Source organism: Onychostruthus taczanowskii, unplaced genomic scaffold (genome assembly GCF_017590055.1).
Source record: "Onychostruthus taczanowskii isolate IOZ18803 unplaced genomic scaffold, ASM1759005v1 scaffold30, whole genome shotgun sequence".
Classification (NCBI taxonomy): domain Eukaryota; kingdom Metazoa; phylum Chordata; class Aves; order Passeriformes; family Passeridae; genus Onychostruthus; species Onychostruthus taczanowskii.
The window spans coordinates 1,703,754-1,729,122 of record NW_024500350.1 but is presented as its reverse complement, the minus strand read 5'-3'; the positions used below and the strand labels follow the sequence as shown (position 1 = coordinate 1,729,122).

Here is a 25,369-nt window from a genome sequence, read left to right as displayed (position 1 = left end):
AGGACACATTAGGGGTTCAGTGCTGGAAGATCAGGGAGAGCAAGAGTCTACAAAACCTGTGTGGATAGGGCTGCAGGGCATGGGATTGCATGGAGGAGGAGTAGCTGTGCCTTCAGCCACAGCCTGCAGAGACAACACAGCCACAGACACTCACTTGCTATATTTATTGCATGCAGGATGACCCAACTGGAAAACACTCTGGCTCTCCCCACTTTCTGGGCATAGCCACGTTTAACCTACTGCCCATGAAGTTCTCACAATCAAGCCCTCTCTGGGGTGATGGAGGAACAGCACCCGGGGACTGTGGGGACCCCTCGGTGGCAGGCCCATGAGCACGTTGTCTTCCTCGCACGGCCGAGCTGTGTTGGGAGGCAGGTAGCTAAGAGAGAAGAGTAGGCAGACCTAAATGCTAGATGCTCCATTCCTGTGAGCCTGCTGCCTCCATAGGGAGAGGTTTTCTGAAGGGATGAACTCCTGAAGGAACCAGCCCCAGTACGTGCCTTGGTCCATTCAATGCCTGAACCGCGAGAGCCTGGGGGAACGGCTCGCCTGGTGGTACCGCTGATACCCCTCCGACGCGGCCGGGAGCAGCAGCAGGTGGCTCAGAGAATCCTTCTGGCAGAGGGCCATGGCCTCCTTGTAATTTATCTTCTCTTTAGTGACAGGGTCAATGAGATCTTTTTCATAGTTGGACTCATCCTGGAGCCTATTGGCCAGGTTGCTCGTTATCATCCCCGTCTGGACAGCTTCCAGCACAGGGATGCGACCAGTTTTCTTGGGATCGATGAGCCCTCCAGTTAGATGCTGGACTTGCAGGTAGGGGAAAGCACTGTCTTTGGTCATCCAACCCTTCTGAACTGCTTCCCCCACAGACAGCCTTCGCTTGGTCACTGGGTCCTCAATGCCTGTGAAAGCTTTCTGGGCATTGAGGAGTCTCTGCATGTAGGTCCTGTCAATCAGCCCCCTCTCAATCGCCTTATGCACCGACAACCGGTCCTTGGAAATGAGGTCTATGATGCCTCCCGTGGCAGCCTGGGCTTCCAGGAGCTTCTGAGCTGTCATGGGATCGAGCAGCTTCTTCGCAACGGCAGTCTTGATGTTGTACTTGGTGTTGGTGGTGGTGTCATACACCCCGGCAATGGGGGATGTGTCATCACATATGCCCTTCTGTGAGGCTGGGGGGAAGAAGGTTTGGGTTTGGTGGGTGGTGGGTGACGTGAGTGGGGATTTGGAGATGATGGAGCCAATTGAGAGGGATGAGGGAGGCTTGGTTTCCCCAGCCACCAGCAAGGCAAATTCAGAGATGGGAATCTTGCCATCCCGGTACAGCTGGTACTCTTCCTTTGTGATCCTCCTCAGCCTTAGAGCATCATCAATGGAATACTGCTTCCCACTTTTCTTGTCAAGGAGAAGAGAGATCTCCCCATTTGGGCCCAAGGTGGTGACTTCTTCCCAGTCACACTCCAGCTCTTGCAGCTGGATGTACTGGCCTCTGTCTATGATACCTCTCTTATAGGCTTCGTAAGGGGACATGTCCTTCCCTGTGTCAGGGTCCAAGATAGAGATCTTGGTGGAGAGGTTCGTCTCTCTCATCTGGGTCTCATGATTGATTTCCTCACGGTTGACCTTTGACTGGAGATCCCGAATGAACCTCTCCTTGTTGTAGATCTGGTCCTTCTCCCTAAGAATGTCTGCTTCCAGCAGGGAAACCTCATGTTCCAGCTGCTTCTTCTTCTGCCTGTCATTCTCAGTCCGCTGGCTGAGCAGTTTGGATTCCTCACGAAGGAAGAGGACTTTCTGCTGCTTCTTCCTCTCCAGCTCCCGCAGTTCACTCTCCAAGTTGGCTCTCTCCTGGATTGCCAGGTTCCTGGCTTTCTGCAGCTCCGTCTCTTCACGAGCCCATGTCCTCTTCATGCCTTCAGCTCTCTCGATCTTCTCCCGGAGCCGCCGTACCTCCTCTTCTGCCTTTTGTTTGGCTCCCCTCTCCCTGCTCAGCAGCTCCCAGATGCGTGCACGTTCACTCTCCAGTGCTCTGTCCTTTTCCACTCGAATCACCTCCTTGTAGATGGTCTTCTCCTGGGATTTCGTTTTCTGCAGGACATCAACTTGCACCTGCAGGTTCTTGCATTCTCTCTGCAAGTTCAGCACCTCCATCTTCTCCCGGTCCAGCTCCAAGCGCAGGTTGCTGGCAGATTGTTCCAGGACTGGATCCTTCTCCAGCTTGACCACTTCTTCCATAATGATCTTTTCTTGCACTGGGGCTGGGCTCTCCTCCAGCTCCTTTATTCTCAGTGTAATTTGTCTCATCTCCTTCTCCAGTGCAAGCCTCTTGCTTCGATCCTCCTGAAAGTTGAGCAACTTCTCTTGCTCTTCCACCAGCACACGAACCTGCTGCACGTCGCGTTCCAGGCGACGCCTGTTGCTCACCTCCTCGTCCAGACTGCGTCTCAGCCTGCTGTGCTCATCTCGGAGCTTTGGATCCTTTTGGGTCAGTATCACCTCTTGAACAACCACCTTCTCCTCTGGCTTCCGCCTCTCCAGTAGCATGTATTTGTTCTGCAGGTCATAGATGGCATCCTCTGCAGCTCTCCTCTTCTGGGACATGTTACGCACCTCCTGACGCAGCCGATCGGCTTCTTTTTCCAAGAGTGGATCATTCTCGTATCGGATGACTTCCTTGTTGACCAGCTTGGTTTCCACCTTGGATCTCTCCCTCCTCCATTCATCCCTTTCTCCCTGCAGCCTAATGAGCTGCTCCTGGGTCCTACCGTTGGTGTTCACAAGTTCATTGAGCTGCTCTTTCAGCCTGTCAATTTCTCTAAGAATCTCTGGACTCTTTTCATGTTTCACCACCTCCTCTATGACCTCCTTAAACTCCACCTCTGGTTTTTGTGACCTCAGGACTTTGAGCTCTGCTAAGGCCTCTTCCACTTCACTGTCAACCTTTGTCCTTTTCAGAGTGACCTCCTGGAGCTGCCTTTTCAGGTGTGCAATCTGCCGCTCTGTTTCAGGGTCCACCAGGAAGATCTCGTTGACCCTCTCTTTTACCTCTATCCTGGGCTTTTTCTTCTCTGCAATGCTGTACTGGGTCTGCAGCTCTTCCAGCTCACCTGTCAGCATCAAGTTTTTGCTCCTCTCTTCTTCAATCAGAGTTTTCAGCTTGGAAGTCTCTTTCAATAACTCTGGGTCCTGCTCTACCTGTTTCACCTCCTTAACAATAATTTTGGGTTCTGCTGTTTCAATCAGTCTTTCCACCTCCTCAATCTTGTTCTTCACTTTCACTATCGCTTCTTCTGCAGACTTCCTTTTGAAGGATTCCTCATCAATTTGTAACTGCAGGGTCCTAACAGATTTCAGCATTTCAGGGTTTTTCTCCAGTTTGATGAGCTCCTTCACCACCACTTTCTCTCGGATGTTAGGCTGCTTTCTCTCCAGCATGTGCAGCTCCCTCTTAAGCTGCTCAAGTTCAGAAGCAGCAGCCAAGCTTTCCTCCTGGAGATGCTTGATCTCCTGACGAAGACTGGCTGCTTGGCCATCCAGGCTTGGATCCTTCTCAATTTTTGTGATCTCTTTGGTGAGGAGCTGGGCAGGAGCGACCTTTTTCTCACTCTCCATCTGGGCAAGCTTACGGCTCATCACATCAATGTCTTCTTGCAGGCTCTGCCTCTTTCTGCCTTCCTCTTCAATCTGCTGTACCATCCTAGACAGGTTGCTCTCCACCTGTGGATCTCTGTAGTATTCAATCACCTCTTTTTCTTCCACTCTTTCAACAGGCTTCTGAGTTTTCAACATCAGCAACTTGTTTCTGTGTTCCTCCAGGTCCTCTTCAATCCTGGCCACTTTCCTCCTTTCATCCTCCAGCTGCAGTTTCAACCCCTCAGATTCCCTGCTTCTTGTGGCTTTGTTTTCAGCTTTCTGGGTTTGCTCATGTACAGCTTCAATGTCTTCATGCACTTCCTTCTGCAAATTAAAAAATAAAAAATAATTTTAAAAATGCAGGCAAACCAAGCCAATCTTTTAAGGTGTCTCAGAGACCTTTTAAATGACATGGCATGGTGGGAGACAAAACTGGCACAGAATCCTCAGACAGTCTTCAGATAAGGCTGTTTGTAAATGGAAAGTGATGACACAATCCCATCATCTCAAACAACTGACTTGGTGGGTCTTCCCCTTCAGATGGAGATGCTGCAGCAACCCACAGAGGTGCTTTGTGCTGCCTTCCTATATCTGCAGCTGAGGGAGAGCATCACAGCCAGTCCCCAGCTTAAACTCTCTGCTTCCTGAACCCACTAAAAGTCACCCAGTCTGAAGACCTTTCCTACAGGTCATTCAACCTTAGATAGGTGTAAAAATCCTATGGCTTTGAAGTGTTTCTAGAAGGTTGTGAGCACTAAATTCCAGCCACACCCACAAACCAAATCTGAAATTGTCAGTCTGTGATGGTTAGTCTATGGCTAAGAGAATTTGACTTAAAAGCCCTATTTTTTTCTTCCAAGGATAAACTACAGCTTCAGTAATGAGGTGAGGGCCTCCAGAGGTGATGGGAGTCACAACCCAAGATCAGTGTCAGTGAAACTGTGGTTTCTTGTTGTCTTTTTCTCAGAGGGGTTTCCATTCCTGTCCTTCCTCACACCTGGATGTGGAGACTCAGGGAGGGATGGGGGAGCCCCAGGCTGAGCAGATTTGAGCCCCAGTCTAGAGTACCCCAGTCTTGCAGTGAGCTGTAAGCTGGTACCTTCTCAACAATCTTCTTGGCAAACTCCAGCCTGCTGAGCTGCTGTTTATTTTCTGCTGCCAGCTCCATGTAGAGCTTGGTGACATCATTTTCCTGCAAAAGAAAGAGTTCTGAGAGCCTTGTGCCCTCACCCAGACACAGCTCTGTTGCATGGCAGACTCTGCCACACCTCCTTTCACCTGGACCACTTTTGTGTATGTCACAGTTCTAGAGATTAGTGTCTTCCCATCTGACTCTTTAGAGAGACACAGAGTCTAAGGATTCCTGCAGGAGAGCCTGTTCCTGTTATTTGAATGCTGCTAGATGCCTGCAGGCCTACACAGGGCCCAGTCTTCCAAATCCATAGATTGAGAGCAGCTGGCAAAAGCCTCAAGGTGATGCAGGAGAACTGGGGTGTAACTGAGAAGAGCATAGAGGAGCTCTGGCTTCTTCCTCTCCCCACACACCCACCCTGTAAGTTTTATCTTCATACACAATGTGGTGAGGAGGCAACACCAGCAATCTCAACCAAAGGTACCAGGCACAGCCCTAATTCAGGATCTCACATGCTGCTTTGCCCCAGGGACAAAGGATCCCTGAGGACTCCAACTTGGGATTAGGACCATAATCATTGGTGGCTGTAAGAGTGGATTAAGACCTTGCAGAGGACATTGGGGCATGGGTAATGAGCTGGACAATGGTTCCTGTGTCTTCATCTTAACATTTTACCTGGGCCTGGATGCTTTCCTGCAGGGGGGTCACACGCAGCCTCTTTGCAGCAGAGTCAGTCAGGGAAGGGTCCAGAGAAGAGCTGTATTTGCCTGCTTCAAGCTCATAGTCCTGTTCAGAGCAGACACAAGAGAATCAGGTGGGATCTCTTGGGTGAAATGCTAAGGGAGTGAAAAATGGGAGAACCCATCCTTACATTGAGTGTGGACTGCACGTTCTGGGACAGCCTGATCAGGGCATTCTTCTCAGGCTCCTTGCTCTGGATCTCCTCCACCAGCCTCTGCAGGAAACACACGTGGTGTTAAGGACACACTGAAATCCAGCTGCCCAGTAATACTCTTGCAGCCTAGAGAATCAGGTCAGCTGAGGGAATGGTGGAAACAGGAAGACATTTCGGAAGAGTCTCCAGGGTTTTAGGGTATCTCAGCTGTGCCATAACTTGCCTAGGACTTCCCACACTGATTTATCACAAATAAGATAAATAGCAGCCAACACAGAGACCTCCACAACTTCTTGTCTGAGCTAGTGAGCTTAGAGTCTGCTCAAGGAGAGAAAAAAAGTAGGACTTGGACACAACATCTCAGCCAGAGGTGCAATATTTCAGGATCTGAAAGTGTCCTCTCTGTGGAGAAGATTTCAGCCTGGAGGTGACTGGCACAGATGAGGACACCAGCACTGTAGATAAACCCAGCAAGGTGAGATACACCAGGTAACACTGTCTGTGGGCTGCAATCCTTCTCTAGCTCATTCACTGTGGTTGGGGAGCACACAGCTAGGAGCTGGCTGGTACTATTTTGCATGTGCTGTTCACAAGCAAATTGCCCCATCCCTGTAAAGTTCCAGGCTGCTCTTGCCCTGGAACACACCTTCTGTGCCTGCAGCTTGTAATTGATCTGGCTTGGCCCATCAGTGGTCTTCACTTGGTGCTTGGGTAGGTTGTTCATCCAGAACATCAGGTTCTCGTTGGAGTTTTGGAACTGCTGGTAGGTGAGGCTGATGTTCCTGAGGGTCTTCTCTCTGCACAGCACAAAAGTGGACAGGAACATTAAGGGGAAGGGCAAAGAGTCATGCGCAAGCTGAAAGGTGAAAATGTCACCACAACAAACACCAAGACAACAAAAACGAGGAGGTGACAGCTGATGCCCAAGTGGGGAGCACAACTCTGGAAGCTCAGAGCCTGTGCTGTGAATAGGAAGGTGGCAACTACACAGAAGTACACTCCTGGTCCTCAAGATTACAGGACTGGGGTCAGGATCAGGGTCCTGCAATGAAGAACACACTCAGGGCTCTGGCCCTGCCCCAGTCCCCCTTAGCTGGAGGGGCAGGGATGCCCCCCAGCTCCTCACCGCTGATCCAGCTGGTCGGCCACGGCGTGGTAGCGGTCGTTGAGGAGCTGCACCTCCCGCTTCTGCCGGGGCAGGTCGGGGCAGTACTCCTGGAAGTTGTTCTGCACAGCACTGCAGCTGTGCTCAGCATCCTTGAGCCCCCGGTTCAGCCTCAGCACACAATCCTCCTGGGCCACCAGGTCCCGCCTCATCTTCTGCAGGGGAGAAAAAAAGACACCTTGTGTTTGCACCAGTCAGAGAACACCCAAACACCCTCCCTGATGTGTCACTGACTGGGCAGCACCGGGGGCTGGCCAGGCTCTCTGAGTGTCCTGTGAGGTGGAGCAGTGAGGTTTATTCACCAGGGAAGCTGGGAAGCAAGGTGGCTTGGACAGTGCACTGAGAAGTTTTGGGGAAGGCAAAACATCAGGTCACTGTGGGTACCACGGATGGGGCAAGGAGATTGGGAGCAGGAAAGATTAGGGAGAGGTGTGAGGCAGAGCAACAGAGACTGGATGCTAAGGGGGTCATGAGGTATTTTAGGGACTGCAAAGGCAGGGACAGAGGGACAGAGGGACAGAGCATTTTCCTGTCCAGTGAGAGCAGGTCAGCCTGCAACACCAACATTAAACCTTCAAGGGAAAAGCCCTCAAAAGCTTCATTGCTGGTGCCTCAAGGTGCTCAAATAAATCCAGCTCCTCCCACACTGGTCCCTGAGCTCAGGGATCCCCCCCTGATGAGAAGCCTTATGTTCCCCTACCTGCAGGTCATTGGCCCGATCCTGCAGGGCATTGGGGGATGCAGGAATGATGCTGTCCTGAGCCAGCTTGGCCTCAAACGTGCTGACAATCTTGTCTGTGTTCTCAATCTGAGTCTCCAGGTTCAGGGCAGCCTTAGCCCTGGGAAAGGGGGAAATGAAGGACAAGGTTAGCTACAGAAACCCCACTCTTCTTCTTTTCTTCCTTTGATGTTTAACCTTACTTAAAATTAAAGCTTCTGCAATATGTCAGAGAACAAGCAATGTGCACTCACACCCCCGTGATGCTGCTCACAAGTCAGATATGTTGCAGTACACCACACAGCAGAGCTGGGACACACACCCATTGTGGTGGATTTTCCATGGTGAGGGGATCTCCTCACAAATTACACACAGGAACTCCTTCAGAGGAGTCCTTTGATGATGGATGGGAGGTTTCCAACCTGTGCTGGATCTCAACCAACGATCATATAGATCAAAAGCATTTTCTGTCATGCCTCTGTGTTGGCACACCTGTGCAAGGACACTTCCTTCCCTCATCCCCATCACTCACTTCTCATTGTATAGGCTGGAGAGCATATTGACATCGTTGTATTTGCTCCTGAGGGCATTCAGTGTGACAGGGAGCTGGGAAGCTGAGGTGCTGCTGGGTTTCTTGGAAAGGTAGGTCTCACACTCCTTCTGCAAGGCATCCTTGGCTGTCCCCAGGTTCTCAAGTTTCTTTGTTGTTTCCTGGCACACCAGAGGGAAGCACAGTCACCCAACACAGCCATAACAATGCTGCTGTGGAAGTGTGTTTCCCTCAGGGGCAGATTTGGCTGTGGGGCTCAGGGTGTGGTGCCCCTCTCACAAGGAGCTGCCCCTTGGGGCACAGCCCCATCCAGACTGTGGCTGTCTGGCAGTGGCAGGGTGTGGGAAAGAGATCCACATAGACAGATGGAAAAAACCTCCCTGCCTGAGCCCATCCTGCTGCCAGAGCCAGGTAAGTACCCACAGATGAAGATGTAACAAGCTGAAATGCTGCAAACCCAGACCTTGACCCAGAGGAAAGGAGTGGGGCTCCAGGACACTGCCTCTTTTCCTGTCTCACTGACTTTTACAAGTCTGTGCTTCCCATCAGGTGAGACAAAGCTGGCTCTTGGATTAATTCCCTTTATCCTTTAGTCTCTTAGGGTGACAGCCTTCCCAGGACTGGGACCTGGACCACAGCTCTGAAATGAATGGACCCTCTTGCTCCAGAGCCAAGGGAAGAGCCTGCATTTCCTGAGGGTTTCACTTAGCCCCATTTCAAGGGTTCATGCCAGCCTGAAACCCTTAAATCTGCAGCGTGGTTTTCTCCTTTGGAGCACCAGCTGTCCTCTCCACTGTTATTTCCATGTTGTCCTGCTTTGGGCCAAGGACACAGAGCTACCAAACTGCTCCTGGTCCTGCTCAACTCACCTGCTGCTGCTTGATCCTCCTGCCAAGGTCATCTGTAGGGTCACTGTAGTTCACAGGAGACCTCACTCTGTTCAAGACTTCCTTCTCTACCTGGACCAGGTCCTTGCCAACACGATCCAGGCTGCTGAGGAGCCGGTCAGCTTGGGGATCATCCTGGACTGCTGGAGGGCTCCTGGACAGAGCTGCAGTGAGACAGTTTATGTTAATCCCCAGGTTTTAGCTCTACCATGGTGAGCTACAGCTCTAAAGGAGGGATAAAACCAAGTGCTGCCATGCAGACACATCCCTTCTCAGCTTTGCCTTTGAACTGCAGCTGTGGGAATAGCACAGATAACCCAGGGTTGGGATTTAGCCACGGCTGTCTGCTCATCCCACAGCCCCCAGCTAGGGAAGAGAACTGCAAGGGACCCAGATTACAAAGCAGGTTTAATTAAGGTTTCTGGATAGGCACATCCCCCTGAAATCCTAAATACCCTCCAGATGTTGATGGAGCTCAGAGGCTTGAGGAGGGCAGCAGATTTTAAGTGAATTGCTGAGACAGGAGTCAGGTTGTCTTTGCCATGGAGGAGAAGGCATCCTCCCACAGGGACCTCTGCTGTGTGTGAGCTGCAGGTGCTCTGCCCACCCCGAGTGGGTGCTCTGTTTCCAGAGCTGCCTCTGGAGAGGGCTGGGCTATCCAGGTGACAAACCTTGCTGGCTGGGCTGCACCTGCTCCTTGTGGCTGCGTCTCAGGGTGCTCTGAACCGCTGCTCGCCTCTGCTTCACCGTGTTCAGCTCCCCCTCCAACCTGTGAGCAGGGAAAGGCATCATCCCAGGAAGGGACACAGCACTGACAGAGCCCTCACAGCAGCAGCAGCTCCCTGGCTGTGCTGGGGAGGTGTCCCCAAAGGCAAGGGAAGCTGTCCTCAAGGGCTCGGAGCCTGCAGCCTGTTGTAACTCAGAGATGTCCCTTAGGAAAGGGAACAGCAGCAAGAGCAGCTGGTTGGTTTGAGCAGCTGAGTTCTCTCAAGGAAGCCAGTGTTTCCAACTCTCAGCAGAAGCTATCAAAGCTGGAAATGTGTTTCATATGGCTGCAGTGCTTTGCAGCCTTGCAGGGAGAAAGTACAAGTTGCTGCTGCACTAGAAATGCCACATCTCACTTGTAAGGATGGTTCCTGCCTAATGAAACTAGGGCTGGGATCTGCCAGAGCTGGAAGGACGAAAAAATATTTCTGGGTGAGAAAAGACTCATGGAACCAGAAGGGAGGGGGAACAGGAAGGACCAGGCTGGTTCTCATCTCTGCTGTGGACTGTTCAAGCTAAACACTGTGTGCTAAAACCAGCAATTCCCAGCTTGCCTGGCTGCTGTCAGATGAGGGCTGCTCCTCTGTGAAGAGGAACTGAATTTCCATTTTAAAACACTCATGAAACCCATAAATCCAAAATATTCAGTAGTCTGGGATGCATGAAGAGGGGTCCACACTGAGCAACACAATGAAGCAATCACACCCGTGGCACTGGGGACCCAAGCTCCCTCACTGGGCATGCCTGCATAGCTCTGAGTCTGGGCTGTGGCCTTTCCTCAGCACTTGAGCAGCCCTGATTTACTCAAACACCTGGGGCCATGATTAAAGAGGCAGTGCCAAGCTCCTGCACCACCGCCCCATCCTGTGGGAACGGCAGGAGCTGACAAGCAGGCAGGCAGCAAACCCACACAGAGGCTCAGGGAGCACTGCTCAGCCTCTGCTGGGGCTGGCTGAGAGCAGATTCCACAGATAACCCTGTCCTGTTTGGCAAGTCCCAAGCTCCAGACTGATTCTGCAATGAATTTAGTCAAACCTATGCGAGTCACATGTTTGGGTGAAGAAATCAAGCCTGACTGCCAGAAAACTCATTGACAGTGAGGTCTGTGCAGGGATGTTGAGGAATGGTAGACACCTGGATAAGACCCCTCGTGCAGGGAAAACCCCTCACCAGGAGGGATTTAGTACTGGATAATTGAGAGGCCTGTCCCCAGCTGCTGTTTCTCTGCAGCCAGGCTGGTTCTGACCCAAGAGAGTCCAAATGTCTCTTTGGGTCAGGGTCTCTGCTGCAGACTCACCTATTGACCTTGTCTATGGACTCAAGGTCAGGAGGAGGGATGGAGAAACAAGCAGAAGGTGCCTCCTGGACCACACCAGTGCTGCTCTGGATCACCCACATCTCTGGGTTGCTGTTGTCCTTCAGAGTGTACTTGTCCCCTCTGGTCAGCTGCACCTGGGAGGGGACACAAAACCCAGTGAAAGGCTTGGCTTCCTGTCCCTAAGACAGTTCCTCACACCACAGAGCCAAGATCTGGAGCAACCAGAGAAGAACCCAGTTCTCTGTCCCTTCTGAGGGTGCTGCTAGTCCAGCCCTCACCTCCCCAGCATCCCAGTCACAGAGGGTGTCCAGGGTGAGGGGCTGAGAGGGACGTGTCCTGCGCAGCTTCAGGGGGCTGATCTCTTTGCTCCTTCTCTTCAGGTCAGTGATGCTCTTCTCTGCCTGCTTCAGCGCCTTCTCCTCGTTCTAGAAAAACAGAGGAGACAGTGGTTGTGGCCAGGTTTGGGGAAGAAGGAAGGGGAGGGTCACACTACAGCAGGTATGCTGGGTCCAGTGATCTGTCCTTGTGGGGTGGAGTCAGGAGTTTCTCCACTCTCAATCCCCCCATGTTCCTTCTTCCCCTTTCCATTGCCAACACTCTCCTCAGTTTCTTTTGCTCACAGATCTGCCATTGAGCCTGGGTTAACCTTAGGTGAACCCACACTTTCATATCAAATATCCTGAAGGAGTTTTCCTTTTCAGAAATGGAACACCTGCCAAGAGGTGGCTGCATTCCAGTGTCAGAAAGCACCAAGATTCCAGCATCTCTTGAGAGCCAAATGTGCTGCATACTTGGGAAGATTCCATGGTGAACGTGTCCCCTCCCTCTCTCCGGGGCAAATCTTCCTTTCCTATCTGCATCTCACCCCTGAGGTCAGATTTCTTTATTCCCTCCCCTGCCCTTGGCTCATGAGAGTGCTGAGGAGATGGGAGGATCTTTCCCTGCTTGGATGCCAGGCCCTCTAATCCAAGTGTCTTATGTTAGGGACAACACATGGCATCTCCCTGCACTTCTCCTTTACTCTGATGGTGACCTGGGGCCTGGCTGTGTGTCACTGATGGGGACAGTGCCATCTCAGGGCAGCGTGAGCAGTGTGGATCCCCTCCCTAGCATAGAGCTGGGGTGAGCTATCCCTGTAGAATTATTCCCTCACCTCTTCCCCTTTCCCTTTTTCATTTATTGGGGAGTTTTTAACTTTGGATTTAACTGAGGTCTGGCTGGTGCCACCAGCTCTGAAGGGCCCACCTCCAACTGAAGCAGCAGATCTGACACCACCCCAGGGCTGTCTTTGTTGAACTTGCTGTATTTGGTGTCCAGGTCAGAGCTCATCTTCTTCAGGGAGCGGCTCACAGCCTCAGCATCATCCTGGAACTGGAGGTGTGGGCAGGGAAACAGTCAGACATGGGGGAACATCACTGTCCCCAAGTCCAGTGGGGTCTCTCAGTTCACAGCACCTCTAAAAGATTCTATTTTGAGGAGCATTTCCCCAAAATATCTTTACTAGGTGCAAGCAAAGGGTCTCCCTTCCTCACCCCTTTGCTGTCTCTCCTCCCAGCCTGCCCACTCTGGCCTGACCTGCAGAGCCATGGCCCATGAATTTGCTTTTTACCTTCTTATAGGTCTCCACAGTTTTCAGTTGGCTCTCCTGGCAAATGCAGAGATTCAGGAAATTCTGCCACTCGTTCTTCAAGGCTTCCTGGTGCGCCTGTGTTGGGACAGAGCACATCTCAGGGGGTTCCAGCTGGTCCTACCTCCCCCCACAGAGGTCTCCTTTCCTCAGAAGTGCCAGAGATCAGAGGAAGAGCAGAGACAAAGCTGTGCCCAGGCACTGGCTGATACTGAGCCTGAGTGAGGACAGCCCTTGAGAAGGACCTGGCTCACACAGAGCAGCCATCACTTCTCAAGTGGTCTCAGCTCCAGTGCTGTTGGGGACTGAGAGCCCACCACAGCCTGGCACTGCATCTGCAGGCTTGGAAATCCAGCCTTGGAGGATGGGAGCTGCTTTCACGTGGGAGAAATCAAGCCATGTCAAAGCTGGAACTTCCCAACGGTGTGAGGATGGCTGCACTGTTGTGTGTGAGCAAGAGCTGGTCCCAGCACACACATGTTGTCCACTACCTGCCGGAAATTTTGGAAAGGGTGAAGGCCCTGAACATCCCTCAGCTTCCCTGTAGGGATGGAGCAGGCAGAAAGATGCTGCAGTGCAGCAGTGTGGAAGGAAGGAGCAACATAGCTGCAGGGAGAGGTGAAGGGGTCTCCTCTGACCCACCACTCTCATTGTTCCACGGGGCTGGGGAAGGGACCCCCTCTCCCCACCTGGATAGGTTTGATGGCTGGGTGCTTCAGCTCAATCATCCTGTCCCCATCGTCCTGAAGGTGGTTCACAAACTCCTCCTGGCTGAGCAGCTCATTGGACTTGAAATCCTGGAGGGGAAAAGAAACTTTCTGACCTTGGGAGCATGCAGAGAGCACAGAGGGGTCTCCTGGGGCACCAAACATAACAGAGATGAGGCTCCCAAAGCACAGACATCCTTGCTTGTTTGTTTGTTTTTTAAAACAGAAGGGGCTAGGCAGAGCTAAAACAAATTAAACACATTTGGGCCTCAGAAATCATCAGGGCATTTGTTCAAAGAGCATTTTCCTGTGCAATTATCCCTCTCATTTTCTGTGTCCCAGCACGTGGCAGTCACTGGGTGTTGTACTGTGGCCACTGAGGCTGATGTGGCACTGAGCCCTTCCCTTCTCTCTGACCATGGAGAGCCCCCCTGGCAGCTCTCTGATGCATGATCCCACGTGCCAGCTCAGGGGACTGGAGGGGTCCCACAGAGCGGCTCGTTCCTAATTCCAGCACGGACCCAGGGGGCTCTTCCCCTTCTGTTTTGGAAAGCCTCATGCTCAGGGCTGGTGGTGTGTGTGCAGGAGGCTGGGATGCACCCTGCAGGTCCCCTGTGCCAGGCCTGGCCAGCCTTTCAGGGGCAGGACACGCCGAGGGCTCACCTCGTACTCGCGCCGCACGCTCTGCACATCCATCATCCGGTCACTCCAGTCCTGCTTCAGGATCTTGGTCTGCTGCTCTGTCAGGTAGCCCAGCTCCTTGGTGCAGCCCTGCAGGTGGTGGTAGAGGCTGCCAAGGCTCTGCCCTCGCCAGATGGAAGCTTTCTGCTCACACACAGGACAGAGAGTGTCAGTGCCCAGCCTGGGGTTCCCTTTCCCCTCCTCCTCTTCCTCCCCAGGACCCCACTCCTGTTGCACATCCAGCAGGAGATTCCCAGAAACCTTGGTGAGAAATCTGCCACCACTGACTCTTATCTGATGGGGCTGCTGTTCCCTTTCCCTCCTCACAGACGAGATGTGTTTGTCTAACCAGAATCCCAGGTGTGGGCTGGTGCCTGGGGCAGTCTCAGAGCTGGCCCAGCTCTGCTGTATTTCTCACAAGTCCCATTTTCAGCATCAGCTTCATGGGCCCAGCTGGGTAACCCCAGGACTTTCTTCCTGGCCACTTCTTTGCTCTGGCTGCTCGTTTCCTCTCTGGAAGACTTGTTAGGGATCAGGACAAGCCTCCACATTTGCAATCCTGATTTGGAACAGTGTGTGGGCTGGATTTCCTGGTGCCTTCTGGTCCCTGTGCTCATGGACACAGAGAAACTGCAGGTCCATGACCCATGAAGAGCAGAGACATGGATCTCACCCTCTGCACTGCCCTGAGGACAGAGTTCTTTCAATTTACACCTATCCCAAGGAGGGAAGGAAATGGAGAGATGATGTGAGGGACAGAACTTCACTGTGCAAGCCCAGGGGTGGCTCCTGTTCTGAACTGGGTGTTCCCTGCTCATCAGGGATGGTGTTACCCTGCTGTAAGACCCCATCTGCTCGGAAAACCACTGAGAACCTTACCAGCAAGTCCTTGTACTGGCTTTTTAAATCTGCCACATCCTGGATTACAACACAGCCAAGACCAAGGAGGTGAAAAAAAAAAAAAAAAAAAGAAAAAAGAAAAGCAGTTAGCAAAACTTGTGGTGAATGCTGATGAACTGATTTGGGGAATCAAGGAGCCACCTCCTTGATTGCCCTCTGCAGAATGAGGGTGCTCCGTGTGGAGGAGCAGATGGGACAGTGACACAGCCAGCAGGGTCCCCAGGGGAGTGACAGGACAAGGAGGGGACGGAGGGGGCCTTACCCCGGAGTGCAGGTTCTTGATCTGGAGCCCGTAGGCCTCGATCTCCTTCTGGAGGATGTTGTGCTCAGCTATTTGCTTCTCCAGCTCCGACATGCCGGGGCCATACTGCCCTGCATTGACTTGTTTCTGTGCAAAAGGAGTCAGGGCAGACACTAAAGCCAAAGGCTTTTCAGGGAGAAAGCCCAGGCAGGGCATGGAAAGATCTGCTATCTGATAGCAGCCCAGCAGGAAGGGAGGGGATTTTTTGTTGTTTCCCATCATTGCTGTTGGTTGCCATTTCCCCAGCCATACACAGGGGCAAAGATAACCAGACCACACAGCCCTGGGCTACAGAGCTGAGCTGAGCCAGCCCCCTGCCCACGGTGGCAGGCATGGGATGCACTTAAACACCATCCAGCTTTCAGGGGAATCCAAACTGCCTCCAAGCTGGGAACTCCACACAGCCAAACCTTGCAGTGGGAAACCCTGAAAGGCAGGGCTGTAAAATCCTAGGAGACATCACCTTCTCCATCCCTTCATCCCACAGCAGGACTCTCTCCCTGATCCCCCTCTGGTAACACTTAACCTGAAGAGGTTAATTCAGAGGTTGCTGCAGAGGGTTTTAAGAGGTAGAAGGAGAATCTGTCTCCCATCCAGAATTATTATTATTATTATTATTATTATTATTATTATTATTATTATTATTATTATTTTATTATATTATTATAATATATCATTAGAATAATATTTATATTATTTTATAGTATTAATTTTCTATTTTATATTATTATATTATTTTTATATTATTACTGAATTATTCCCACCACCTCCAACATCCCTGCATGATGCTGAGCATGCATATATTATTTTTATTTATTTATATTATTTATATTTATTATTTTAGATTATTATATTATATTTACATTATTACTGAATTATTCCCACCACCTCCAACATCCTTGCATGATGCTGATCATGCATGTATTATTTATGTTTATTTATATTATTTATATTTATTATTTTTATATTATTATATTATTTTTATATTATTACAGAATTATTCCACCACCTCCAACACCCCAGCATTATACTGAGCATGCATATACTATTTATATTTATTTATACTATTTATATTTATTATTTTATATTATTATTATTTTTATATGATTACATTATTTTTAAATATTATTACAGAATTATTCCCACCCCCTCCAACATCCCAGCATCATGCTGAGCATGCAGTGTCTGGCACAGCCCTAGAGACAACAACAAACATTATCTGGCCTGGCAGGAGATGGAGAGAACATCCAAAGCCAGCTGCTGTTACCATCTTTTGGTCCAGGATCCTGGCCCAGTCCACCCTGGGCCCCACCTCGGGGACGTTCAGCTGCTCGTAGAGGGCCCGGTACTCGGCACAGAGCTGTGTCACACGGTCATGGAGCTGCTGGATGCTGCCAGGGGGAGAGGCACAGGTGCCCGTGTCACTCGGGGTGCAGGCGAGACAAGGTGGGCCCTGTGGAGCCCAGATTTCACCCACGAGGCCCAGGGCGCTTTGATGTCCCTTCGTGGCCTCCTTCAGCAGTGTCCAGCACTTGTCCTGCTGCTCTCCATCCCCAGGGATGCCTCAGGAATTACTGCCTGCAGGAGATGCTGCAGGGAGGTCAGGGCTGCCCTTCCCAACTGGGAAAATTCCCTCCTGATTTCTACATAAAGGGCTGGAAGTGAAGGGGAGCAAAGCACCAGAAGCCAGCTGAAGCCCTTCTCCCACTCCAACGCCCACCTCTGGCTCTGTGCTTGCCCCACATTAAAGGTATTTATTTTAGGGAAGGCAGAGGAAAAAGGGATTTGCCCTGATAGTGGGGCCACGTTTTAGCTCTGCATTTTTCTAGTACCTTTTATAAGGATCCCAAAAGGCTGGGGCCTCTTGGGCAATCGGTCTGGCATCCACCCTGCATATCAATATCTATATAATAAATTGGCAGAAAAGATGATTTTAAGGCTAAACTCTGTGGGAAGAAGAGTGAAACTACCACTGATGGCAAGGAGTGGAGCTCATTCCCTGTCCTGAGGAGGTTCCCATTGCTCAGTGCCCTCACCACACCTGTCCCTCCACCATACTCACTCTTTCTCTATCTCAGGAGCCTGGGGATGTTTCAGCCTCTTGGCACGGTCCACATCCAGGAAGAGATCCTTCAGCAGGGTCTCAGCTTCCTTCAGGTTCCTGGCATTCTCTGTCTGGAATTCAAAAGCCTTGTTCTTCTGGTGATTGCTGGAGTCCTGCAGGCCGGGGAGACAGAGGAGAAAGCCTGGTTGGACCACAGGCACCTCACAACACTTCCCTTGGCCAGCACAGAGGCTCTGGATCCACACACAGCATCCACAGAGGAGCCCTGCAGCCTCCTGCCCCAGCTCCTTCCCTGCCAGGGGCTTTGTGGGTCAGGCTGGCAGCCTCTGGGGCTGCTGGGGGCGCGGGGCTGTGCAAAGCCCCAGGCACCGAGCAGAAGGAATCTGGGAAGACTTGGGATGCAGCCCCAGGGCACGGGGCTGTGCTGCCACAGGTGAGACAGCCCGGGCTGTGCAAAGCCTCAGGCACCGAGCAGAAGGAATCTGGGAAGCCTCGGGATGCAGCCCCAGGGCTGGGAGGCTCTGTGGAGTGTCTGTTCCTCCCCAGCCTCGAGCCAGCCCCCAAACCTGCAGCAGCACACACAGAGCAGACAGCTGAGCTGTCGGAGCCCTGGATGCTGAGAGTTTTGGGCTTTCTGTGCTGACAGACTCTGACCCCCAGGAGAACAGTGCATTTGACCTGAGGATGTGGAGGAGGCTTCCAAAATTGATTGATAGCCCTGGGATTGTGGGTGTGTAGTTTGATTAGAAGTGTGAAATACCACAGGGTGGAAAATTAAGAGTTTAAGGTTGTAGAATATAGTAATACATATAAAGCAATATGGAGGTTTTAGGGCAGAGGCTGGTCCGACTTCACCTTCTTCATGGTTTGGGTGTTGTCCTAGACACTGCATTTCTAGGCAAAGCCTTTCACCTCCCACCACCCCCTGCCACGAGTGACCTGCTTGAGTCTGGACTGAGTCTCCAGGATGTCCTTCTCCACCTGGTCAGCATTTGTCTGCATGCGGGAGATGAGCACAGCCAGCTCATTTGTGGAGGACCTAGAGAGGGAACAGCAAAGCAGATGGGTGAGTAAGAGCAAAGCTCACCCCCTCCATCCCTGCCCAGGACCTGTCCCAGGCCTGGTCCTTCATCCCTTTCCCCCGTGGCCACTGGGTCTCTCAGGAAAGAGCCTGAGCTGTGGCCAAGGGCAGGGGCACACACAAGTGGTCAGTGCCTGCTGCTGCCCTCAGCCAGAGAAGGACAGAGCTGCTGTGCTCAGAGTCAGTGCTGCTGGGATTTTGCCACCACCCAGCCCCTCTGCACAACTCCTTGCTGCAGGTGCTCAAAATTTTGTGTGGATTCAAAAAAATATCAGAGGGGGGAAAACAAAAGGGGGGAAAAAAATAGGGCAAAACCTGCCGTAGGGTTTCCAAAAGCACCAGTGCGGGGTTGGAAGACCCAAAGCCAGAGGGGGCTGGAGGCCAGGGGAGCACCCTGCAGAGGCAGCACAACATGCTCACCCTGTTTGGAGGTGCTCCCCTGGGTGCTGCTGGCACAGGTGGCCTTCAGCCCGACCCAGAGCTGCCATCCTGGTCCATGTGGAGCTCTCCACAGCTGGGCCCAGTGAGACACTGGAGAGCCCAGTGCCACCCCAAGACTGGGCTGCAGGGGACAAGGACTTGCTGTGCAGACCACAAGACCCTCTGGGTGCTGGAGGCTGTTGTGGTGTTTTCAGAGCTTGGGGAACAGCAGGAAGCTGAGTCAGGGCAGGGTTAGGTTGGATATGAGGAAAAGGTTTTGTACCCAGAGGGTGCTCAGGCACTGAACAGGCTCCTCAGGGAGGAGGTCACAGCACTGAGCCTGTCTGAGCTCAAGGAGTGTTTGGATAATATTCTCACATGGTGGGATTCTTGGGGTGTCCTGTGCAGGACCAGGAGTTGGACTCGATGGTCCTATGGGTCCCTTCCAGCTCAGGATAGCCTGTGATTCCCAGACTCCAATTTCCCAAGCCCATGGCACACCTACCAGCCCTCCTTGCCCCACTGGGGCTCCACTGGGGCTCCATTCCCTACTGCTGTCACCTCAGTGCCACCACACAACCAACAGTGCCATCACAGCCCCTGTGCCACCACCACCCTTGGGAACGAGCAGCCCTGCTGGAAGAGCTGGATCCAAAGCCCCAGCCAGGCATGGGATGGCTCCCAAGGCTCCCTGTGGACAAGGAAGCACAAACCTCGGTGCCACCTTTGTCCTCGGTGCCACCTTTGTCCCTGTGTCCTGTTGTTTCTAACAGCATCTGCCCTTGGGGACAGTGCTGGCCCTGCCCTGCAGGCAGGGAGAGCACAGCACTGCCAGGATGTGGGCAGGGGCAGCAGGGTGGGGAGGGACAGCATCACCAGGGATGGAGCCTTGGAATGCTGCTGAGGGGACAAAGTCCAGCAGAGCTGAGTGCATTGTGTGCTGGTGCTGGCAGCTGAGAGCAGGAGGAGAGTGAGCAGCAGCAATGGGACATCACTGGGGGTCAGCTGGAGTGGGGGACACTTCTTCAGGGCAGGTTGGTGGGAGAAGAAGGTAGGAGAAAGGTGATGTCCTGCAGCAGAGCCACCATATCTGCCCTTAGCCACATGCCTTCCTTCCAAGCCCCTGAATCCACAAAGGATGGGGGAAATTATTCCCTTAACAGCTCTGCCATTGCTCCACCTCCTACTCGTGGCTCTGGCTGTCCCACAGCTCATTCCAAAGGCTGGAACATGTGCTGGGATGTTCATTTATTACAGCCCCAAGTGACCCTGACACGCCAGGGAGTGCGGTGGTCACCCCAAGCCAAGCACTCGGGTGCCACAGCTCCCGTTGGAAGCGAGCTCAGCCCCAGCGCTCCTGCTCCCAGCGTCCTCCTGTGCCCTTTCCCCAGCCCCTCCCTTGTGTTTCATTTCCCAAGCGTGGAGCTCTCAGCTGCCCCAGGTTTGGGGCTGGCAGCATCTCCCGGCCATGCCTGCAGTGCTCATCAGCAAGTGAAAGGGAACTGCTGAGCTGGGCAGCGCCGCTTCGCTTCTCCGGGTCTAATTCCAGGGATTAGGAAGGGATGCGCTGCTTGGAGCCCAAGCAGCGCATCCATCACCACCAAAGCATCCTTCCCTGCTACAGCCTGCGTTTAATATCCCGTTAATCATCCCTCCTACTCCATGCCCTTTCCCGGTGTAACCTGCAGTGCCCAGGGAGATGCACAGGGTGGGTGGGAGCAGCACAGGGCTCGGTTCCCTGCGAGCCTGAGCGTGCAGCAGGCTGGAGCTCTCGGAGGTTCCCCCTCCCCAGGAGGTTACACAACCTCCCACTCATCCCTGACACGCCTGGAATGAGGTGGTGTCCCATGAGCAAATACTTGAGCACCACCCAAATTTCCTGCCCGGGCTCTGTGCGCAGGGAGGAGATGTGAGTCACGGGCTGGGCTGGCCGCTGTCCCGGCCGGAGCCTCTCCCGAGCACCGGGAACAGCATCATCCCCCCAGGAGGTCTGCCTGAATCCTACAGAGCGTGGATGGTGTCCTGGCTGAGCCCATCCCAGTTCCTCCCTGGCTGTGGATAACTCTGTGCTGCTCCAGGAGGGGAGAAGCGAGGATCCATCCTTCCCAGGGATGGTAGATCAACAAAAATTCTGTTTATTCCTGCTGGCACTCCCTTTCTAGTTGAAGGGCACTCCATTCCTTAACTCCTAAGGTTGGGCACAGGAATCTGCTTTATTTAGGCTGAGCCACAACAAATCTATGGACTGAAAAGATGGCAGCAACCTTATGGTCACAGGGACTCAGCCCATCCCAGCCTGTGCTGCATGGAGCACCTGAGGCTGGAGACCAACAGCCTGGTTCTCAGGGAAATGGGGATGATTCCTGGAGAACATCATCACAGGAGCAGCAGGGGTGTGCTGAGAGGAGTCTGTGCAAACACCCATCCACGCAGCCTGTGGATGCATCCCTGTCCCTCCTCGGGATGTCCCCCTGCCTGTCCCTCCACAGGGTGTCCCCCTGTCCCTCCTCAGGGTGTCCCCCTGCCCATCCCTGCTGCCCCTGGGCAGGAGCTCTCCCTCAGCCAGAGCTGGGCCCTGCATTTCAGGGTGATCGTGCTGACATCTGGGCTGCACAGAGGCAGCCTGGCCTCAGGTGGGACACAGGCAGCCACCAGCTCATGTTGGACACCCCCCAGCCCCCCGAAATTCGGGTCCAGCCCCACACACAGAGCATGGTACAACCACAGCCCCGGGATGGCTGAGAGCAAGGCTGGGCAAAGTTCCTCCTGCTCCTCCTGCTCAGCAGCCAGGGCAGCCTCCTCCCTAGGGCCATCTCATGCCTAGGAGAGGCACAGCACTATTATTAGCATTATTAATTGGTTCATTTCTCCTACCACTTTCTGCCTCCTGGACAGCCCAGCTGCACAGAAGGGATGGTGTCTCCCAGCAGCAGCAGGACTGTCCCTGTCCTGGTCACTCCTGCCAGGGCACTTTGGGCAGCACCACAGCACCACCCACTGCAGTCCCTGACCCCTCTGTCCCTTCCTCATGGGGACAGAAAAGGGCCCAAGGCTGGGTCTGTTCTCCCTGACACACACAGAAGTCCTGGCACATTTTGATTTTCCAGCAGATCCCTGACCTCTGCCAGTTGTGGGTTAGTACCTGACCCCCTGCCTGTCCCCAGGGTCCACACTGCTCCAGACTGATGGCAGCAGCAGAGGGAGATGGTGGAAAAGCAGCAATCCCAGGAGACACTTAAATCCCAGGAGATGACTTGCTATCCCCCTCCTTTGTCAGAATCACACCCAGGCACAGCCAGTCCAGCCAGATCCAATTCAATTCCACCTTCCCAAGGGTTTTCCCTTTCAGCCCTGCAGTGCCTCCACCTGGAGCAGGGCACATCCAGGAAGCTCCTCGGGCACAAAGCTGTGCTGCTGCTCCCTCCCCGGGGTGCATCCACCAAGGTGAGACAGCAAAGGGCCCTGACAGGAGGCTCAACACCACAGCCCCAGGGACCAGGAGCCCTCTGTGGGGGTCCAGCTGCTCATTATGAACCCCAGAGACAGGGAAACAGCTGCTGCTGAGGCTCTGGCCTTGGGGCCACCAAGAAAAGCTGCAGGCCACCAGCATTTTCTTGGGGCCATCTGCAGAGCGTGTGCTGGTGGCTGCTCTCAAGACAACTCATCCACCTTCATTTTCTCAGCTGCTCTGGGCACTGACCAAGCCCCAGGCCATGGCCAAGCAAATGAGGCTGTGTCTGATGGTTGTTGCCTCCTGAAACAAGCACAGCCAGCTCAGGAATTGCTGTGCTCCTGGCTCCAGCCTCCATCCTGCATGGGAAAAGCTGTGAGGTCTGCTGGGATGCAGCTCCAGTTATTCTGAGGGGTTCATGCTGGGGCAGAGCCTGCCCAAACCCTCTGCAGGCTCCTGAGAAATCCCCAGCCTGCTGTGGGAGCTGGCTGGGGAGGTGCAGAGATTGCATTAGTGAGGCTGAATAAAGCAGAGCCTGACACAGCTCCGGGGCTGCTGGGGAGGTGCCTCACTGCAGCCAGGCCCCAGGCAAAGCTGGGTATTCAGAGAGCCCCCAGAGCTGCCTTTGAGATGAGTTTGTGCATTCTCACCTCCTCTGGAGCTTCCCATGGCAGGGCTCCAGCTCCTGACATCCCCTGGGCAGTCCCAGCTTTTGAGGGGTCACCTTGTCCCCGGGCCCTCTGCCTGCCCAGCTCCCCCTCCTCAGTGGCTGCTGGCTGACCCGGGGTTTGGCCCCCAACAGCACAGCTGGGGCCAGCACCGTGTTGTGACCCCCCAGGTGTCCCCACACACACACACACACTGTCCTGGAGCGCTGCTGGTGGCCCCAGGAGATGTGGCCAGCACCCCCTGCATGTCCCCTTTCCTCAGCACAACCCCCCTGGCTGCTTCCTCAGCTTACAAACATGTCAGGGCAGAGAATTCCCCTGGAATCAACCAACCCTACAACATGCAAAATTGCTGAGGAAGGTGGAAAATAATCCTGATTTAACAAGAGGAGCTGGAGGGAGGGCTGAGATGTCCCTGCAGGAGTGCTCCCTCCCAGAGGAGTCCCTGATCCTCAGGAAGCATCACACATCTCATTCCCTCAGAACCAAGGGAACTCTTCATAGAACCACAGGATGGTTTGGGCTGAAAGGGACCTTAAAGACATGGCCAGGGACACCTTCCACCAGAGCAGGGGGTTCCAAGCAGGTCTGAAAGAGGCAAACTCAGCGTTGAGACCTGGCCTGTCCCAGGCTGGGTTAGAGCAGCCACCAGCAAACCCACCCCCTCATCTCCACCCCCTGAGCTCAGCATCCTTCTCCAGGGATCCCAGGGCAGCATCCCAGCAGCCTCACACAGCCAGGGAATCCCGGGATCTCAGACCCAGCTTGGGATCTGCTTCACAGCACACCCAGCTCCACCCAAGCACAGAGGCTGCTTTTATCCTGCTCCTACCTGCCCAAAAGGGGCTTTTTTTGCACCTCCCTGCTCAATGACCACAGCTCTGAGCACAGCCCAGGGGCTGCAGGACGCTGCTGGGGAGGGACACAAAGCCCACCAGGGACAAGGACAGCAGCCAGGCAGCACATTTTGGTATCAGCTCCCAGCAAACCCCAACCTTCTGCTGCTCCACAGGGGGATGGCAATTAGGGTGGCTGAAAAAACAGGGATCACCCATCCCTTGTCATCCCCCAGGGTCACACAGCACACAGAGAGAGACAGAGGGGTAACAGAACACACACACACACACACACACAGAGGGTAAAAGAGCACACACACACACACAGAGAGGGTAACAGAGCACACACACACAGAGAGAGGGTAACAGAGCACACATACACAGAGAGAGGGTAACAGAGCACACACACACAGAGAGAGGGTAACAGAGCACACATACACAGAGAGAGGGTAACAGAGCACACACACACACACAGAGGTGTCACACAGGACAGACACAGAGAGAGGACAACAGAGCACAGAGGGGTCACAGCACACAGAGAGAGAGAGAGGGGTCACATCACACAGCACTGACACACAGCGAGAGAGGGGTCACACTTACTTGCTCGGTTTGACAGGGGAGCCTCTGCTGGGGGAACTCCTGCTCGGGGAGCTTTTGCCCACCCCCTTGAACATGTTGGCCAGGTCCCAGCTGCTGTCCCGGGCTCTGCTCGGGTGTGGTGGCTCCCCGCTCCGGTGTGTCGGGATGGAAGGACAGCACTCAGTAAAGAGCAGCTCCTGGGAGGCTCCTCCCCGAACGCAGGTGAGCAGCAGCAGCAGAGATGGAGGCACCTCTGAAAAAATGACTCGAAAAACCAGTTTAGGGTGGAAAGAGCAGAGCCCCAGAGGGAGAACGGGAGACCTCGCCCTGGCTCGGAGAGTGTTCGGGCTCACAGAGCCAGAGCCGAGCAGCAGCTTCCCAGCAGAGGGACAGAGAGCACTTTGCAGGCAGGAAAAGCCTGGGAACACCACTTGCAGGGAGTGCACTGCAGCCACTGAGGCACATTTTAAAGCATCTCCTTGCAGCATCTGTTTAAAATGCTACAGAGCAGCTGAATCCCCATGGACAAAGCCAACCAAGCGTTTTCCAAGGTGGCAGCAGCAGTTTGGGAATCAGCGACTCTCAGAACATTTTCAGTCCAGCATTTTCTCAGAACTATTCTCAGACCAGCAAACTTTTGGCCCAGGCTCAGCACAAGGTGGCCCTGGCTCCCAGGAAAACACTGAGGGCTCAGGCAGAGGGGAGGTCAGCAGCTCCTCACAGCACCCCTGGAGCCCCAGCCACTGGGATTCAGGCTCTGGGACAAACCCAGCCCCAAAGATCTGGGTCTGAGGCTCTGCCCAGCCTCCCTGTCCACACCAGGCTTTGCCTCTGGGCAGCTCTTTCCCCTCTCTTTCAGAGTCCCAGGTGGTTCCCACTAAGCCCAGCAGCACCCTGGCAGCTCTGTGGCTCCTGGGGATGCCCGTCCAGGCTGAGCTGCCCAGAGGGGCTGCCCAGCCCCACGGCTCTCTCCAGCCACAGCCAGGG

At 53.6% G+C, this 25,369-nt stretch overlaps 1 protein-coding gene across 1 annotated transcript; it reads right to left on the bottom strand.

The window, feature by feature from the left end:
• Positions 1 to 510: 510 nt before the first annotated feature.
• EVPL (envoplakin) lies at positions 511 to 24,477 on the bottom strand. Its single transcript, XM_041409219.1, has 22 exons — positions 24,404 to 24,477; positions 18,287 to 18,386; positions 17,345 to 17,499; positions 16,550 to 16,673; positions 15,244 to 15,369; positions 14,961 to 14,999; positions 14,064 to 14,225; positions 13,383 to 13,490; positions 12,676 to 12,771; positions 12,312 to 12,437; positions 11,345 to 11,491; positions 11,046 to 11,200; positions 9,655 to 9,752; positions 8,966 to 9,147; positions 8,079 to 8,257; positions 7,529 to 7,667; positions 6,790 to 6,983; positions 6,310 to 6,460; positions 5,640 to 5,723; positions 5,444 to 5,554; positions 4,736 to 4,828; positions 511 to 3,960 (listed from the first exon to the last, which is right to left on the bottom strand). The coding sequence occupies exons 1-22, from the start codon at positions 24,475 to 24,477 to the stop codon at positions 511 to 513; spliced, it is 6,093 nt and encodes a 2,030-aa protein (XP_041265153.1).
• Between the last annotated feature and the right edge of the window lie 892 nt (positions 24,478 to 25,369).

Excerpts from the sequence above, each read along its gene's own strand:
- EVPL (XM_041409219.1), bottom strand. The coding sequence starts at position 24,477 with ATGTTCAAGGGGGTGGGCAAAAGCTCCCCGAGCAGGAGTTCCCCCAGC. Across the intron at positions 6,461-6,789 it reads GCCGACCAGCTGGATCAGCG|AGAGAAGACCCTCAGGAACA; the intron begins GTGAGGAGCTGG and ends TGTGCTGTGCAG. Across the intron at positions 3,961-4,735 it reads CCAAGAAGATTGTTGAGAAG|AAGGAAGTGCATGAAGACAT; the intron begins GTACCAGCTTAC and ends TTTAATTTGCAG.